The following is a 20,075-nucleotide window of genomic DNA, read 5'->3' as shown; positions in this document are numbered from 1 at the left end:
AGTAATAGTAGTTGCATAAGTTGTGTTGTAAATAGTATAAGTTGTGTGTACAGAGTGAAACAAATAAATTCGTTAAGTATTTTATCGTGAGTTTAAATAGTGGACCCACGGAATCCGTAACAATATAATCATTTAGCTAAAATAGTTTTTGTTGAATAGCGTAAACAATTCTGTAAATTATTTTAATCAACCACTATACATCTTTTCTCTGCATTTTTTGCAAATCCTCTGTATCTTGGTAACACATAGCTTTTACTTTGTGTTTTAATATATTTTTACATTAAGGTAGCATTATTTGTCAGAGTAATGTCAAGAGCCAAACAACTAAAAGGTCGATTTGGGTTGTAAAATATAATAATTTCAGTTGGCCTTTTCTGATTATTTTTTTTATATTATTAAGATAACATTCTACCTATTATTTTGGCAATATAAATCTTATTAATTTTTACCAGCTTGAAGTTTTATTAATCTGGCCGTATAAAATATCAATTTTAATTATAGTTAGTGAATGATGTAATGCAATTGTGTGGAAGAACATCTCTGACGACTGGTATTAATCTAAACAATTAATCCTATTGTTGCCAATAAGAATTTTGACTTACTTGTGGTCCTCCAATAATGAATAATCCGCATGGATTGATGTGCACGATAGTTTGGTCGTCTAAATATTTAGCTGGAATAACTTCTTTGATAACTTTGGTTTTGATAGCGTCTCTGAGCTCATCTAAATTGATCTTCTCACTGTGTTGTAGCGATACGACGATTGTGTGTACTCGTTGGGGAACGCAAGCGCCATGGTTGAAAGTGTATTCGCAAGTAACCTGAACATAATGAAAATTTAGTTCTTTATTCCCTTTTTCAAATTTTTGAATATTTTACTTGAGTCTTAGAATCCGGCCTGGCCCACCAAAATTCACCGGCACGTCTTAATTCTGCAATTTTTTCATTTAGTTTGTGGGCTAAAACGACTGTCAAAGGCATGCATTCTTCTGTTTCGTCAGTGGCGTAGCCAAACATAAGACCCTAATTGAAAAAAAAAATCAGATTAGTTTATGATCACAGTTATACTCATAATATTAATTATGAGTATAGCTGCTAGATTATAAGTGTAAAAGCATTTTTTAGAATGAACACTTTGGCAACAATCTGCCTTGGCAAACAAGCAAGAAAATCTTAATTACTTGTGTCATTTGATAAATGTAATATTCATTAATGCTTTAAGTAGTTTATATAATTTGGGAATTTTTATAAAATTTAGTGTAGATCTGCATAAGATAACCGAAGATCTTAAAACTTTACATGTACAGGGTGTCTCATTTTCGTGTTTTATAGGGTTTCTCGTTCATTAGTAGAGATATAAAGATGTGGTTTTCACTTCACTGTGGTACTTTTTTATGAAACTAAAGATTGTACAGACAGATTTATCCTAGCCCCCTTAGTTTCTAAAATACAGAGCGAATTCGAAAATGTTGCATTTTTCTACTCCCTTCATATCTTATCTTAGAGGCATACTAGTTTTTCCGTTGGGAACTGTCATTTCCGAAATATGACTTATGTTTGTTTTTAATGTGCCACATTGTATATTTTTTGTTTGTTTTATTTGTCTTGCCATGGGCTTTCTAAAAACATAATATATTCTATACTTTCATAAACAAGGTAAAAATGCATTTTTTAACATAAATAAACCGAGTTTAAAAGGGTATTATCAATTTATTTAACCAGATAATTTTGCTTTCCATTGTGTTATCTTAATAAACTGCACTGAAAATAAACTCAAGAAACTTTTAGAGAACACGCTGTCAATCAGAGTTATTGATATTTTTAATGCAATTCTGTAATAATTCTACACAGACACACTAGCGTGGAATAGCCAATAACCAAAATTTGACGTCGCGCGTCGAATAAATTATTTTATTGTTTTGATTAAAAAGTTAAATAACGCATTTTTTACCTTGTTTATGAAAATAAGTAGTATATATACAGGGTGTCCCAGAAATAAGTGCAAATATTTTAAGGGGTGGTAGATCTCGATAAAAGAAACATATTTTCTCTCTATCGTTTTTCACGTAAGTCCAAAATAACGTTACGAGTTATATTACTTTGAAATTTTCCAAAAAAATGATTTTTTGCAAACATTTTGAGAACCACTGGATCTTTTCTGGATTTTCTTTCTTGTAAATTTAATCTACTACCTCTGTTGCCATATTATCAAGAAATTATGTTTTTTAACTAAAAACTAAAAAATTTCCAAAAAAATTTTCAAAAAATTCCGAATTTTCAAAATTTTTTTTCGCGAAAATAATCTCATAGATGTGTTTCTGGGGTTGAACTGGTAGTAACCACTTAAGATATTTGCACTTATTTCTGGGACACCCTGTATTTTTAGAAAACTCCTAACAAGTCAAATAAAATAAAAAAAAATCATATACAAGGTAACACACAAAAAATATAAGTTTGGGCTATACAGGGTGAGTTTCCTACGATGTTCTCTATGGGCATCTCGGAAACTACTGGAGATAGAGAGTCGGTTAAATGGGGAAAGAATTGCAGTTTTGTGGGGTCATAAATATGCGCCTTTCAGATTTTTGAAAATGGTGCGTCATAATGAAAATCATGTTGGAACCACTGTATTAATGCGCGAGTATCTAAATTTAACTTTTCTAACATGTCTTGAAAACCGTTTTCTAAAAAACGTAACGTTCATCGGTCAACGTATCCTCGAAACTGTATGGCCAAGAAAAGTTGAACCAATAATTCTACACGCTGTTCATTTAAAAAACTATTATTTACAATTTTTGTTTATGTTAATTTACAAAGATTGGATGTGACAATTTCACATTTCTGAGAGCAACGACGATTGAACTTGTTTCCATGGCTAACTAAGTGAAATTAGTCAAGAAAGATAAGAATTGGTTATAACTCAGTAATTTTGTGAAAGAAACATATTATAGCTTATATCGTTGAAAAGCTTAAAAAACGGCTCTTTTTATGAAGTCATGGCCAACTATGGTTTCCATTTAAAAAAAACATATGTTTGTGTCATATGTCAAAAATGACAGGCTTTAGAAAAAATCGGAGAACACAATCTCATTACGGATGTGATTATCTACAACTTTTATCTGAAAACTTTTTGTCTAAATAGATTATAATAGAATTAGGGACAATTTTTAAAATAGCCAAAATTTGTTTTTTTCGAAATATCTAGTAAGCCATGAACTTTTTCGAAAATCTGAAAAGCGCATATTTATGACCTCACAAAACTGCAATTCTTTCCCCATTTAACTGACTCTCCATCTCCAGTAGTCTCCGAGATACCCATAGAAAACATCGTAGGAAACTCACCCTGTATTTCAAGAATGACAGAATTTGACGGAAAAATTCGCCCTGTATTTCAGGAATCAAGAGGGTTACAACAAATCTGTGTGTAGCATCTTTAGTGTCATAAAAAGTAACACAGTGACGTGAAAACCGCATCTTCTTTGTATCTCTACTCGTAAACGAGAAACTTTAAAACATACGGAAATGGGACACCCTGTACAGCAACAAAAACAAACAAGCAATGTTTCCAGATTCTGACCTCTGTTACTTTCAAATTAATTAAGATTTTCCATTATCATGCAATTAATATAAATAATTTTTGTACAGGATGTCTCAATATTAAATACCGCATTGTAAAAAACATGCAGATGTATTTGTCGGTGTTAAAAATTATTTACAGACATTCTGTATAAAAATCAATTCTGTGATGCAGTATTTTATTTCCTCCCATGATATTCACAAAAAAATTCTTGGTTTAACTTTACCGTGTTTAACCAACTGATTACATGTACAAGAAAAATGCAACGTTTAGCCCTCCCCTGTATACATAATAGACTTTAATATAAAAATTATTTTTGCTTTACCTTGAGACCTTCATCCCAGATATTTAGAAATATTTTTAAGGATATTTCTTTTATTTAAGACGCTAGAAGGTTTTAAGTAAACTTATCTAAATGTCTATTTTTGAGGTTCACTTGACAAAATTCTAAACGTATTTCATTCATTTTGATTCAAGTGCTCTTCAAAATATCTTATTGGCAATTTTCAATAAACAAGGCTTTTAATATAAAAATATATGTAGTAATAAATACCGTTTATTGAAATCATTACAACTCTTTAGGACATTTACACTCAATGATTGTACCCTAATCAAGGTTGAACAATTATACATGCCTACGTAATTTCAAAGCTGAGACGTAACAAGCATATCTTTATTTTATCAGTATAATTGGACATTCAAGATTTGACAGTGTGGTATTTAATTCTTTTACAGAATTAGTTATCTCTGTCTAAAGGCCCCCATACATTTCGGTTATTTTGGTCGGTTTTAACCGTACAGTTAAAACGGCGCCGGTAGAAAGCACAGACAAGCAACTTCCACACGCTGTCTCATTTTGTCCAGTTCATTTTATCCGCGCTATAAGAACGATGGATTCGAGAAACAATTCGCTGGTAGTGGCGACGCGGCGGTAACTGTGGTAAAAAAAGAAATTCCTGAAAAAGAATAGAAGAAAATGATACAATGCGCTGAAAAAATATATAAAGAACTGCTCGCGCCACTGGTTTGAAAAAACTGCGCGGTTTTGCCGGTTTATGTCCATACACTATCGGGTAGGAACAAACGGGTCGAACCGCATGGTTGACATATCTGGCGAAGACAGATTTTGAATGTGCGGGTTAAAATGGACCGAACACTCGCATACAATGATGGTTTTAACTGAACATCCATTTTAACTCACCCGTTCGGTTAAAACCGCGTGGTTAGTTAAAATAACCAAAGCGTATGGGGGCCTTAAGGAATACCAAAACTTCTTTAAATATTTGTTTTTTAAATCTATCGCCAGAATGGGTACTAACATAAGGATGGAAAATATGAGAACATAAATATAGAAGTATAACTGAAAAGGAAGAAAACAGAATATTATGTTGACAATAAAAATTGCTATTTGCGCAAGCATGCGACCCAGGATTAAATGACTATACGATTATTATACAATGCAATTTTTTCTTCTGGCACTAGAGAGGGTGTAAACGAATACGTAACGAAATCAGAACCGGGAGACGATTTCTTTTTAAAAAATAACGTTTTCATATAAAATTCTTCGATTTGACGTTTCAGTTCATATTAAAAGAGTTGAAATTTTGTGTGTGGATGTCACTTAACAAATATCGCGTTTTTTACTTGATAGGAATGAATTTGGTATGTACCATATCGGCATTAAGTCGGAGAGAGAAATATGTGAAGGATATATAATCACTTAAACCGACGCATATTTAAATATACGTCGGATTATATTTGTCATATATTATTATATTTAAAGAAAAAAGATCAAGTATTTTTCCAAGTACATGAAATATACGTCGGATTAAGTGCTTATGTATCCTTCACATTTTTCTCTCTCCGAAGTATTGTACTGAATAAAGAAAAAAGACCAAATATTTTCCCAAGTACATGAAATATACGTCGGATTAAGTGGATAAGTATCCTTCACATTTCTGTGAAATAGATGCGAAAATACTTGCTGAAATATTTGGGAAAATACTTGGTCTTTTTTCTCTGTTCAGTACAATAAGATGTACTAAACAAAGAAAACAGACCAAGTATTTTCCTAAATAAATGGAATATACGTAGGATTAAGTCGTTATGTATCCTTCACATTTTTCTCTACATATTACAGTTGGGGGTTAGAACTTTTGGTGTTACACAGCAAAATAAAACACTAAATCACTACAATACACCAAAACACTTTTACTTTTACAATGGACGCGCGTTTCGCTAACCATATTAGCATCATCAGCAGATGGTCCAGACTCAAAGTCATCAAGAGCCTTGATCATCTGCTAATGATGCTAACATGGTTAGCGAAACGCGCGTCCAGTGTAAAAGTTAAAGTGTTTTGGTGTATTGTGGCGATTTAGTGTTTTATAAGACTGTACTCTTCGTACACACGAAAATCGGCACCCAAAGCCAGTTCTTGTCGAAAATGTTCACACAGCTCCGCTTAAAAACATTTATATCTCTACACATTTTCATCTACATAGGGTAGTTAACAAATAAATATTCATTAATAGTAATCCAATGAGAACTAACTGCACCAGAAATAATAAATCAGGTTAGACGCCTGTCAACATTTTCAAGCATAAATGATATAGCAATATGCCATGACAATATTTGTTGCCTGGCGAACATATTTGTATAAATTTATGATTTTGCTTTACACTGTATAAATAACTTTAAATCATCGTCAAATAGATTTTTTATGAAAACCCAATTATTTTTTAAAAAACAATCCGCGTCTCTCAAATCTTTTTACACTTACTCATTTACATCCTGTATACTACTGAATATAATAATTCAATATCTGATTTAAATATTTCATCTCGATTTTACTTCAAATTAAATAAATGACTACATTTCCTTGTATTTTTTTTAATAGACTGGCAAACATCTGAAAAAACAGCGAAATAAAATAATTATGATACCAGGCAGTAATTCTTTTGCAATATTTCTGTCATATCTTGGGATGATGATTGGAGTTCGAATAATAAAAAGAAACGTCTCTAACCTGATCGCCGGCCCCAATTTCTTCCTCGTTTCGGTGTTCGTGAACCCCGGCCGCAATATTCGGCGACTGCGCATCGAGCGCCAGCATTACGCTGCAAGTCTTGTAATCGAAGCCTACGGTAGACAACAGACGGCACATTGACAAAAATGATTACAAAACCCAAACAAAAGTTTATTAAGCCGTTTTTTTACTCGTAAATAATTACAACTATACAGTACAATTTTTTTTAAATGGCAACTATTGTTAGTCGTTTTTGTTCAATAATAAAAGGAAAGTATAATTTCACTGCATAGAGCTTAGATAAATATAGAAAATATACAGTATTTTTGGTTCAGAACGTCTGCCCCCCAGACATAAGTACATTATACACAAAAAACCGCCGTTAGTTTATCGGAGTAATAGCAATAGCGTTGATTGAAAGAATTGGAAAGATACGCAACTATAATGGGCGAATTAGTAACAAGGCTGATTTGATTCCCCTTACGTCTTAAGTGCTGTACAGTGGAGACACCAATCGTTCTGCGGTCAACGCATAAAACGCTTATTTTCTCTAATTCGGCCGGCGAAGGCATATCGAAGACGGTGTGGATCTGAAAGCGACAGTGTTGCCATATTAAAATGTGTAATATCTGAAATACTTTTGACGAAAATATCTTTGGATAAAATCTAATCGCGTTTCTGTATTGAAAATTTATTCGTGTTAAACAGAATAAATAACAAAAATCATTCTTTTACTAGGTACTGAATATGTCGTATGATCGAAAAAAGTCGTTTAGTTTGCTTGGAAATGCCGATTACTGACATTTACCATAATATTTTACATATGAAATAACAGCGATCTTCATTTTCAAGTCAACTCTGACGCCCGTTCTTTGTTTAATCATATATTATATTAAATTGTTTAATAATAGAAAATCCGTATTATTAACGTACTGTATCCAAAATCCGTAAATCTGCGGATTAATCAGTAGCAACACTGGCAACACTGTCTTCGGCAACCACTCACTCTGTCGACCGAAAGCAGAACGATGGTATTCTTTATCCGCTGCGCTGTCAGCGCGCAGCGACGCGACGTAGAGCTACACTAAATTGCGAATTCTCGGACAGGCTGACGGTAACAGGTTGTTCTCGAACAGGTTTTGTGCCACAAAATCGCCCATAAGGTTGCGCATCTTCTTATTTCTTCAATCAACAGTAATATTAATATAACATATCGTCGGGTATATCTATACTCCAAACCGAAAAGACTATTGCAATAATTTGCTCTGTAAAATAAAATGGAGAGCTGCTCGTTATCTTAAATTATACAACAAATTTAAACATCTTTGCCAAACTTTTTTGTTTATAGGCTTTAGTGTCAATTTCGATATGATTGATGACGTGCATCGGAAAATGTTTTGCTATTACCATATATTTCTTTTTTCTATTATATAATATTAATATTATCTATTCATTTTTTGAAATAAAATGACTGAAAAATATACAGAACTAGTAATTCCAGACTGGAATAAAAATATACCTAATATACTGACCGATTTCTTTTATTATTGAACATGAAAAATAGACCTACCGGGTGAGTCTCAAAAGTGGCTAACCCCTATAACTTTTTTAATTTTTTAGTTAAAAAAACGAAATTTGATATGTTAGTATATGACATAAATTAGGATTGATTGACGTATTCAATTGTTTCCGGTCATTTCCGGTTTCACCGGAAATGACTACACCTTTTGATTTTTAAATGGCACTCCCCGTATTTTTTTATTATTCAGATTCTATTCAGAATGTCATTTTCTATCGAATAAAGGAAAAAAATACCGAGGGTGCCATTTAAAAATCAAAAGTTGTAGTCATTTCCGGTGAAACCGGAAGTGACCAAAAACAATTGAATACGCCAATCAATCCTAATTTAATTCATATACTAACATACCAAATCTCGTTTATTTATCTAAAAAAATAAAAAAAGTTATACTTTTGAGACGCACTCGGTATATTGCCGATCATAAATAAAATAGAGTACTGTATAAGTGTAAGTACGCACAATTTTAATTTTTGAACGTTCTTGTTTGTTTTCTTTTTTCTTTAACCATTAGTTTATATCCATATAGTTTTTTTTCTTTCTTGGGTATGAAGTTTTATAATTGAAAGATAGAAAACTTTTTTATGCGACGTTTCGCTCCAACATAGTGGGCTTTTTCAGGCACTTTATTCTAAAAAACTTGAAGTCGTCTTGCTAGCACCAGTCTGTATAAATGAGTCTTTTTTGTAATTAAAGGGGATACAATAAGGAACACATTTAAGGAAAAATTAGAAGGGTTAAAAATAATCCGATCATTGAACACTCATTACTATTTTTTTTTCATTGTTCAATTATCAATGTAATATTGTTTAAATATTTCATTTGTTCTTATATATTTACTTACCCTTATTGATCCCGTTGTTTAAAGAGTATTTTTAACTTTTAAATAAATAATTAATTCTGAGATGAAAGATTCTGAGAACATTTTTTGATATAATAGTACGAGAGCTAGCAACGTCAAAGTATTTTAAGACGTCTGGCTCTTTGATATATCTTTTACTATGCTCTTTGGAACAACATGCGACCCGTCTGGCTGCCGGTAAACGTTGCGTTCCCTACTGCGCATTGAAAGAAGATCTTTAATTTTTATTAGTCCTTTAAATTCTAGTATTGAATATAAATCGAACATGTCTCCATAGCGCAATGCGTAGAATTTCCGACCACGAACCGATGATTCAGAGTTCGAATCCGGGTCAGGGCAAGGACTTTTTTATTTTATTTTCGTTTATATTCTGAAAGTAAAGTATTAAATATTTGTTTTTTTTAAATTACCAGAATTATTTAATACTTTACTATCAGAATATAAACGAAAATAAAATAAAAAAGTCTTTGCCCTGACCCGGATTCGAACTCTGAATCATCGGTACGTGGTCGGAAAAGTTACTGCGCTATGGAAACATGTTCGATTTATATTCAATACTAGAATTTATAGGACTAAATTAATAAAAAAATATAGGATCTTCTTCCGATGCGCAGTAGTGAACGCAACGGGTATCGGCAGCCAGACGGACCGCATGCTGTTCCAGAGCGCATAGTAAAAGATATATCAAAAAGACGTGTTAAAATACTTTCTCGAAAATGTTGCTAGCTCTTAGACAATAACATGTACGTTTTGAAAAATATTATAAGTAAAGTTTAGCGCAGATTGTTGGGATATAAACATATTTCTACATATTTATAGATATCTAAAAACAGTATAAAAATTATCAAGAACGTCCAAAAAGAGGCTGTGAAAAAGTATTCTTAACGATAAGAATAATTTACCTTCCCTAAATATATATTTTAAGCTTTTACAAAAAAACAAATTTTTTCCATCAGATGTAAAATACCACCTAAGAAAAAATATGCTCGGTACATGCAATTTAAATTGGTTCAAATGAGTTCTCCTTTATGCATTCGTTTAAAGCAACACTCCTAGATGCAAACAAGCCAAAAAAAAAGCAGGAATAAAACACTATAGTGTGGAATAGTTCTTGTAAATTTTTGAACCCCACACAACATTGAACAAGCTCAAACTATGTTATGATTTGGTAGCCTTCCCAATGATTTTTCAAATTTGGTCATGGTCAAAAAACATCGTTCTATAACTGTCAATTGTTACTAAAACCTTGATGGCATTTTCACAGATATTTTCCAAACAAATATGATAATCACTATATCTGTCAAATTATTTATATTTGTGTGCATTTCCGAATGCCATTGAATTGCAAAAATAAGTTTAGAAGTCATTGAAGTCAATATGGGTCCTTTGTTATGTTTAAATGTTATTGAAATAATACTTTAAATTTACACAGGATCCGGCAATAGGCGTCGGGCATCTGTAGCACCTAGAATAAAAAAACTTGAGAATTTTGTTTGTGCAAACCTTATTGTTTCTTGAATTACATCCGTTAATTCAAGAAAATATTTGTTTTTTTCAATTTCATTCAAGAAAATATTTTCTCTTACGAATTCTATAGGGTGGCCCAAAAAAGTGTAAGTGGACCAGGATGATTTTTTTTAATGGAACACCCTGTATATTATTGCATTTTTGGCTTCCTTTCAGATTACTTTACATAATCCTAAGATATGAGTAATTATATTTCGATGGTTTCACAGATATTAATAAATAAATAAAATATGTATATTTTTCAGCCTTTCTTAAAAAAATTATTACAAATACAGGAAATGTCCTGAAATCAAACTATTATAGATATTTAATTTAGATGGTCTGTACTTACTTTGCTATAAATATGGTAATCGTAAATTATACAGGGCGTTCAAAATTCTACGCTAAACTTTTTAAAATATAAAAAAACTTTTTAAAATATAAAATAATTTTTCTTCCTTTTTTTAAAACACCCTGTATATTATTTTCTAATTGGAAAGTTAAAAAATGAACATTTTTTGTATTTAATGTATTTTAAATTTTTTAATGGTTTCGCAGATACAAACAGTATTATTTCATATGGCTTTTTCAACGGTAAAATACGAGAGAAAAATTATTGGGTGGCTTTGATATAAATTTACTGTGGAAAATGCCATATGAAATATAAAACCGTGGATATCTGCGAAACCGTTAAAAATTTGAAATACTCTAAATACAAAAAATGTTCATTTTTTAATTCTTTATCTATTGAAAAAATAATATACAGTGTGTTCAATTTAAAATAACGAAGAAAAACTTGTAGAATTTTGAACATCCTGTATGATTTACGATTTCCTTATTTATAGCAAAGTAAGAACAGGCCATCTAAAGTAAATATCTAATATAGTTTTGATTTTAGAACAGTTCTTGTATTATTCATATCACAGATTATACAGATTATAATCTTTGTTTTTTTTTTATTGTTTTTCGTGGTTCCAATTTTCGGAATCGGGCACTAGTTAGGTGACTAGTTTGCACACATAGCACGCCCAGTTATGGCCTCTAAAATTGTGCACAGCGCCTGACCGGCACAGTTATTAGAGAGATATCGGAAAACCGAATAGCGTCATTCAGTATTTACGCGTACCTTACCATGGTTACGATATGCGCGAGTCAATTTTTAACGCAACACCCGCTAATAACGTTACCGCCTGACGTAATTTGCGGATCAATTACACCAAGCGCATGTGCGGGTGTTTGACAACCGGAGCCGGCCCGCGAGATCTTTTATTTTAGGTTATGTTTGAATGATTGCTTTAGCTTTATTAGGTAATTTGATATTTAAGTAGCTGGGGGATTAGTTTTAATTAAATAAATATGGCCCAAAATATGGATTCCACCTCTTCCAATACTAAAGAATCTATAAATAAGAGTCTTAGGTTTACAGCAGATGACGACTTAGCCCTTCTAAGAGAATTTGTTGCTGGATGCCCTAAACCCATTGGCAGACGTTGAACAATAAAGCACTGGAAATAAGCACTTTAGCCCTTTAGTTTTAAAATACCTAGTAAACAGAACAATTTCAAAGTTTTAAATTCAAAGTTAGATTAAGTTTAAATAGCGGACGCGACGCGATCAGAATTCTTTCCGATCCGATAACTATAAATCAAGAGTTAATACCACCTCACGTAAAGGAAATAACACCTGGCCTTATTAACGTCCATGCACGCTATTCGGTTTAGCGATATCTCTCTATTACGCTGTTTATTGTTATTTTACGCGAGTTTATTTTTGCGCACAGGTAATTTGACTCGTTTACACATCGTCATAAAAAACAATTTTCGTACCACGAATTAGGGACAAGATTTTTATCTGTATACTTATAGGATACCTAATCTGTGTTAATATCTTTTTAAGAAAGGCTGAAAATATATAATTTTTATTTATTTATTAATATCTCTGAAACCATCGAAATATAATTATCCATATCTTAGGATTATGTAAAGTAATCTGAAAGAAAGCCAAAAATTCAATAATATACAGGGTAAACCATTTAAAAAAAAATCATCTCGATTCACTCACTTTTTTGAGCCACCCTATAGGAGTTAAAATATTTTCCTGAAATACATCCTCGTACATACTTTAGGTGTGCACTTAGTTTTTTATTCTAGGAGCTACAGATGCCCAACGCACTATTGCCGGACCCTGTATATAAAATAACATTTGCTAAGTAGAGAAAACATTTTCTAGTTTTGATGCATAATTACTGAATTACATTCCCTTTAAAGTTCCAGAAACAGTTCTATGGTACTACAATTTTTATAATTTGCTAGATACAATACAGGACTCATACGAATTTGTATATTCTTTATGCTTTATCGAACATCAAAAATACAGTTTGACTAAGCTAGACTTTTTCTAAATTTATTGACAGTTATAAAACTGTTGTTTTTGTTGTGATTTTTGTTTATACAAGTACCTGGTCGCCCGCACCCACGTCCGTATCATCCCTATCTACGTGAACTCCCTGAGCGATATTCGGCGACTGTTCCTCGAGGGCTACCAACAGGTTCAATGTACGGTAGTCTAAGCCTATTTTTTTCGCAAAGAAAAAAACAGAACGGGGAAAGAAAAGCATTTAATTTAATTTTGCCAATTTTTACTCCAAACACTATACAATAAACTAAATAATTTTGTTACCTACTAATTATATGGAACTGGATCTTATTGCCAGTTTTTATTGGTTTAAATTAAAAAAAAAGTTAACACATGCTATATACAGGGTGTCAAAAAAATAGTGTATCTAACTTCGGTGGGTGATTCTACAGATAAAAATAAAACAAAAAGTTGCCGAAGAAGTTACAGCCCTCAAAAGGTTAAATAAAGATAATATATTTTTTTAATTTTTAAGAAGATTGAAGAAGATTAAACCGTTTTTCTTGAAATTTGGTACTCTTACGCACATTTTAATTCCAAAGCGAATGACGATAGTGTAAAATTCCGTAACAGCCCTGAAATGGTACTCCTTCCATTAGGGTAGAGAGTACTACTGGTGGTCGTTCTTTTATCCTTATAGATACAGTAATTTCAACAAATGAAAATTAAAGCTCGGACTTTTTTTTATATAAAAAAGGTACTCTTCGTTTAGTTAACCTAACGAAACGGTGAACGGGTTTTTAAGATATTTGCGTTCCGATGCATCGATTTTAGTATTAGCAAGATCAGGAGATTAATTTATTTAAAATTTCTTTATTTTTATTTTATCATTTCACTAATACTAAAATCGTTTATTTTCCTATATTATATAATATAATTCCTATAAAAAAGGTTTTATAAAATTTTTCGCTAAAGTCAACCGTTTAGGCACAAAATCCCTGGAAATTTTACAATTTTGCGTAAAATATTATATATTATGTATAGTCGATTTTCCGAAATCAAATGTCGATTAGGGTTCACTAAAACTAGTTTTAGTTTAGTTTGTTCAATTTTGTCATAAACAGTGGCGTATTATTAATTCGCTCATTAATTTATGAATAATTAATTTTAATTATTGAAAATGTGTACTTGTTTCCACACCACTCGAGAGGTAAAGTATATGGCGCGTTTATTTTAACGTGGTCTCCCCGGAGGCCTACTCCACTAGATAAATTAAAAACTTATTTGCACAAGCCCGACGGATCTGCCCCATTGATGTCAGAGTCGATCGTGTCTGCTGTGCTGGGCTCATCAGGGTGGTCTCTCAATACGTCCAACTCCTCTTCATCGGATTCGTCGAGTGACACTACAGTGACGTTGTCACAGGATTTCCCATTGCAGTATGCACAAATAATTGAACATTTTAATCCTGCTTTTCTGCATCCGCAGGCTCTACCATAGTGGTTGGTTTTGCATTTACAGGATAAAAATGCCAACAGGGATTTTGGAGCTGGATCTTTCAACGTTGTGACTGGAGTAATGTCTGTTTTTGTTTTCTTCCAACCCCATTCTTCGGCATCTTTGGGACAACCAGACCAATGCTGAACCTGGTGGTAAGTTCGCAATGAATGCTGTCCAGCACGACAATTAATTATTCATAAATTAATGAGCGAATTAATGATACGCCACTGTTTCATGACAAAATTGAAGAAACTTAACTAAAACTAGTTTTAGTGAACCCTAATCGACATTTGATTTCGGAAAATCGACTGTACATAATATATCATATTTTACGCAAAATTGTAAAATTTCCAGGGATTTTGTGCCTAAACGGTTGACTAGCGAAAATTTTCATAAAACCTTTTTTATAGGAAATTTTGCTCTCCTCAAATTTTCGAGATATTCACAAAATACCGATTTTGGGCGCCATATTGACAAGATGGCGGCGCCGGCTGCAAGTCTGGAAACGTGCATTTTATGGATTTTAGTTAGGGACCCCAAAACCTATAAACATGTAAAGGGCCTAAAAAACCTTTTCAAAACTTCCAGACATTTTTGCAAGCATGCCCCTTTTTTGATCCCCAATGAGTGAACTATGTATCTATAAGGATAAAAGAAGTACCACTAGTAGTACTCTCTACCCTAATGGAAAGTACCTTTTCTTAGTAAGTTTTCTTTAGGAATTTTCCATAAGAGTACCAAATTTCATGAAAAACGGTTTACCAATGTTCTTAAAAATAATCAAGATATATTATTTTTATTCAACATTGCGATTGTAACTTCTTCGGGAAGCATTTTAGGCCATTTGTTTATAGGAACTTTTTGTTTTATTTTTATCTGTAGAATCATCCACTAAAGGTAAATACACTATTTTTTTGACACCCTGTATAGGATATGATAAAAGATTTATAATGCCGTGCTCTGTACAGAGGGTAGGCAACCTATTGCATGTACTAGTGATGAGTTATCTACAAGATACTGGTTTTTTAGATTGTAGCTAAAAATGAGTATGGAAAGAAGTTAGAATAACTCTTTTCATCTAATTAGCGCAATCGATTTAAAATTAGAACTATACCAGAAAATATTGAAGACTAGCGCAAAGAGAAGTATAAAGCAAGATTAAATAAGCAAGTTCTAAATTGCAATACAAGTACACTACATAAAATTGATACACTATTTATAGTACGTGTCACTACTGACTACTGAAAAAGTTATTACTGAGAAATACTTATATGAACGGCTAAAAATTATTTTCTAATTTTTACCTTTTGAAGAGTCATCATATCCAATATGTTTAACTGTTTCTCTTACAACTTTTTGATAATCTACGTTAGCTTTTGATGTAATTTCACCGCAGAGTAGAATCATGCCAGTTTTGGTAACAGTTTCTGTAAAAAAAGAAATACTTGTTTTAAAAATTTAATAGGGGACAGGACCATACTATTTAGAGAGAGGGAGAGATGTCGATATTAATACAATCCACTTTTGAATTGAAATTCAATTAAAAAGACAGACTGTCAAATTCAATTAAAAAGACAAATAACTATCATACCTTCTTTTGTTGGACACTATATCTCAATCATCATTCAATCAAAAATGTATAACAATGTATAACAGACTAATATTGTATTTAAATTGTATGACTTTTGGTAAAAAAATCATTAAAATCAATAGAGCAGTTCAAAAGTATGATAAGTAAATTAGACAAATGTGATTATTATACCAGATAGAAAAAATAAATCTTTATTTTCTGTTATGAACAGACAGTATATTTACTTAATATGTATTATACCGGGTGTTGCATCGTCGGACGGGACATGGGAAATCCCATGTAAATTTTAATGGTGTCAATTATTGATGGCTTCCCTAATTGTTTTAGAGAATAATTCTATTTAGGTTTATTGAAGAGCACCAAAACCCACATTCAAAAGAATAACTTTAGGTATTTTTGATTAGCTCGTTTACGAGTTATCGCCGATTTCTTTTTAAATCTTTCTCCTTTCTTATGGCCGTGTATTTACTTATGAGCACCAGTCAAGGTAAAAGATAACTGTCAAATGAAGTTGTCATTTCAGAAATTTATCTATTTAGTGCTTTATTATTATTATTAAAAACTCATACCTACATCGAAAATATTAGCCATAAATTACACCACCGAAGAAAAAGTATTGATGATTAAATGGTATTATCAAGGAAATAGTTATCAAAAGGTGTCGGACATGTTTGCTGCTCTGTATCCGAATAGACCGATACCTGGAAAATCTACAATCGCAAAGAATATCCAGAGATTTGACACCAAAGGTACCCTAATAAATAACTGCAGATGTGAAGTAAGGCAGGAACAAAGAGAAGATGCAAAAAATGATACCGATTTGGAAGTTTTATTGTGCGTGGAAGAGAACGATGGAAAGATCAGCACAAGGAAACTTAAGGATGAAATAGGAATAGATCACACTACAGCGTTTCGAATTTTGAAACGACATAAATACTATTCCTTCAAACATGAAAAGCACCAAGAGCTACGAAATGGGGACGAAATACGGCGGCAGGCGTTTTGTTTTGATATGATGGAAAGAGCAAACACGGATAGGGAATTTTTAAAAAACATATGTTTCACTGACGAATGCACATTTACCTTAAATAATGAACCCAATGTTCAAAATTATCGATATTGGAACAAAGAAAACCAACACAGGTTTGTCGAAACAAGGACGCAATATCCACAGAAAGTAAATGTTTGGACAAGGATATTCGGACACAATATTATCGGGCCATTATTTCTTACGCGAAATTTAAATGCAGAATATTATTACTAACTACTCGAAAATCATATTTTACCTGCTTTACATGATGCCGCTAGGGAAAATCAGGAAGTTTGGTACCAAATGGATGGCTGCCCGGCACATAGTACCCTGACTGTTCGGGAATATTTAGACAATAGTTTTAACGGAAACGTTATTGGCCAATTTACTGTATGATTTACAGTAAATTGGCCAGCAAGGTCTCCTGATATTTCGCCAAATGATTTCTTTCTCTGGGGCCATTTAAAAAACAGGATATACAAGGATAAAAAATACCCAAATCTAGACGAGTTAAAAAAATGCTATTTCTGCCGAATGCAATAGAATTTCAGTTTACCAACTAGCGAATGTAAGAAGAGAATTTTATGATCGCCTGGGTTATTGTCTAGCAGTCGATGGAGGAATATTTGAACATCTTCTTAAATTCTAAAGTTCTAACAATTTAACAGTACCTAAATTAATAAGTTATTGAATATTGTAATACTACTATAATTAACCTTGTAATTGATTACTTTATTTTACTTTCATTCATATTAATTTGTATTTATAAATACATCTTTAAGATTTCCGATGTAGGAATGAGTTTTCAATAATAATAAAGCACTAAATAGGTAAATTTCTGAAATGACAACTTCATTTGACAGTTATCTTTTACCTTGACTGGTGCTCATAAGTAAATACAGGGCCATAAGAAAGGAGAAATATTTAAAAAGAAATCGGCGATAACTCGTAAACGAGCTAATCAAAAATATCTAAAGTTATTCTTTTGAATGTGGGTTTTAGTGCTCTTCAATAAATCTAAATAGAATTATTCTCTAAAATAATTAGGGAAGCCAATAATTGACCCCATTAAAATTTACATGGGATTTCCTATGTCCCGTCCGACGATGTAACACCCGGTATAGCAAAGTTTACAGAATAGTACTAGGTAAAGCATTATCAATATTGATATACTGTCAATAAACATTTGGGACTAAAGAAATTCATTTGATATTTCTTGGTAAAGTCTGTTATATCATTTTCTAAAATAGAAGATCAATAAGACTAAATGACAAATACCCTGAATATTTTAACTTATAAAGGAAAAGTCCTTGTCTGCTAATTCTAAGCCGAAATTAACTGTTGAAAAATAGACCTCTTAATATTACTGTCATAAGTATATCTCCTTGATGACGTTTGATAAATATTTACCATTTACCCTGTTTTTATGCATCCGAATTTCAGATGCTTTCCACGAAAAACATGGCCGCACGGAACTCGTAAAAAGTTAGATAACTTAAGTTTTAACGATTATAGAAATATAGGCAGGGTTGGGTGGGGTAGAAAATTTTACATATTTACATGTAGAATATTAATTTTCTACATGACGATATGTAGAAAATTAGTTATGTACATTGAAAGCCATTTTTTGCGTTTATATTTGATTTAAATACTTTAACACAATGATTAGTACAAGAAATAAATTAATAACAATAACTCTAATTGTTATTTATTAGTTATGAAATGGATAATAATATGTTAACAAAACATTAACTATGAATTTTTATATTATTTGAAATAGAAATGGTTTGTCCAAAGTGAGGGATCCAACAGTGACTTGCTGTGATTCGTGTTTTAGATTTAAAAAAAAAACTACTTCTCAATAGTAAAACTCAAACAGAACAAAAAAAGTGATAACACCTAACATAATGACAAAAATAACTACAATAAAATTATCATTATATGTATACCGGGTGCGTGTAAAAAGTGGCTCACCCCTATAACTTTTTAATTTTTTCAGATAAAACAACGATATTTGGTATGTTGGTATATGACATAAATTAGGATTGATTGACATATTCAATTGTTTTCGGTCACTTCCAGTTTCACCGGAAATGATTACAACTTTTGAGTTTTAAATGGCACTCTCAGTATTTTTTTACTTTATTCGATAGAAAATTACACTCTGAATAGAATGACATATCATATGTCAACTTTCACGTTTTCGAATATAATTTATTTGAAATTGTAACCTGCGGTTCATAACGACAATTTGACTCGAAATACCAAGTGTGTGGTATCAAATTATTCGTAAAAAAATGCTTCTTCCAAATATGCTAATGAGCCACCCTCGTTCCATTTGAAAAAATTGAGATATGATTAAAAATACAATTTGGGCATTTTTTAACTGGCCAGAACAAGACAATAAAGACATTAGACGATCAAATCTATTTTTCCAAGACTCCTTGATTAAAAATTAGTGTTTTTAACACAGCCATGGCACTGTAGATTGAAATTTAAAATACAATTTGTTTTTGAGCGAATATGTCAAAAGTTGACATATGATATGTCATTCGATTCAGAGTGTCATTATGAAATAAAGTAAAAAATACAGAGGGTGCCTTTTAAAAAGCAAAAGTTGTAGTCATTTCCGGTGACACAGGAAGTGACCAAAAACAATTGAATACGTCAATCAATCCTAATTTATGTCATATACTAACATACCAAATCTCATTTTTTTTATCTGAAAAAATAAAAAAGTTATAGGGGGGCCACTTTTGAGACGCACCCGGTATAGTTTATAAAACCAGGATTCTTTTGAAAAAAAGGACAATCAAAATTTGTACTATAAAATCAGACTTTTTTCTACTGTCTTCAGATTAAATAGAATAAAATAATCTAAGACTCTTCAATTGATCGATTACTGTCTCTTATCTTGAGTAGTTAGTACCGTCCCAAATTCCAGTTTTAACACTTATAAAATTTAAAGGAGGAAATTTGTAAAGGAAAAAAATAGCTTTAAATATACAAAACTTTTTTGAACAGCTACTCGGATTTTATACATTTTCTAC

At 31.8% G+C, this 20,075-nt stretch overlaps 1 protein-coding gene across 2 annotated transcripts in view; it reads right to left on the bottom strand.

Annotated features, from left to right (window-relative positions):
• Nucleotides 1-20,075, bottom strand: part of LOC115880568 (S-adenosylmethionine synthase) — a 50,633-nt gene that overhangs the window by 8,879 nt on the left and 21,679 nt on the right. The window contains exons 4-7 of one of the 2 annotated variants that reach the window (XM_030897803.1): nt 15,709-15,831; nt 13,008-13,120; nt 880-1,023; nt 603-821 (exon numbers count right to left, since the gene is read on the bottom strand). In XM_030897803.1, the coding sequence (XP_030753663.1) occupies nt 603-821; nt 880-1,023; nt 13,008-13,120; nt 15,709-15,831 (599 nt within the window). Of the gene's footprint in view, nt 1-602; nt 822-879; nt 1,024-6,605; nt 6,719-13,007; nt 13,121-15,708; nt 15,832-20,075 lie in introns of both variants that reach the window. The other variant, XM_030897801.1, reaches the window with a different exon arrangement.

This window comes from Sitophilus oryzae, unplaced genomic scaffold, assembly GCF_002938485.1.
Source record: "Sitophilus oryzae breed Bouriz unplaced genomic scaffold, Soryzae_2.0 scaffold_1637_pilon_pilon, whole genome shotgun sequence".
NCBI lineage: Eukaryota > Metazoa > Arthropoda > Insecta > Coleoptera > Curculionidae > Sitophilus > Sitophilus oryzae.
The sequence above is the reverse complement of the archived record's forward strand: the minus strand, read 5'-3'. Positions and strand labels throughout refer to the sequence as shown.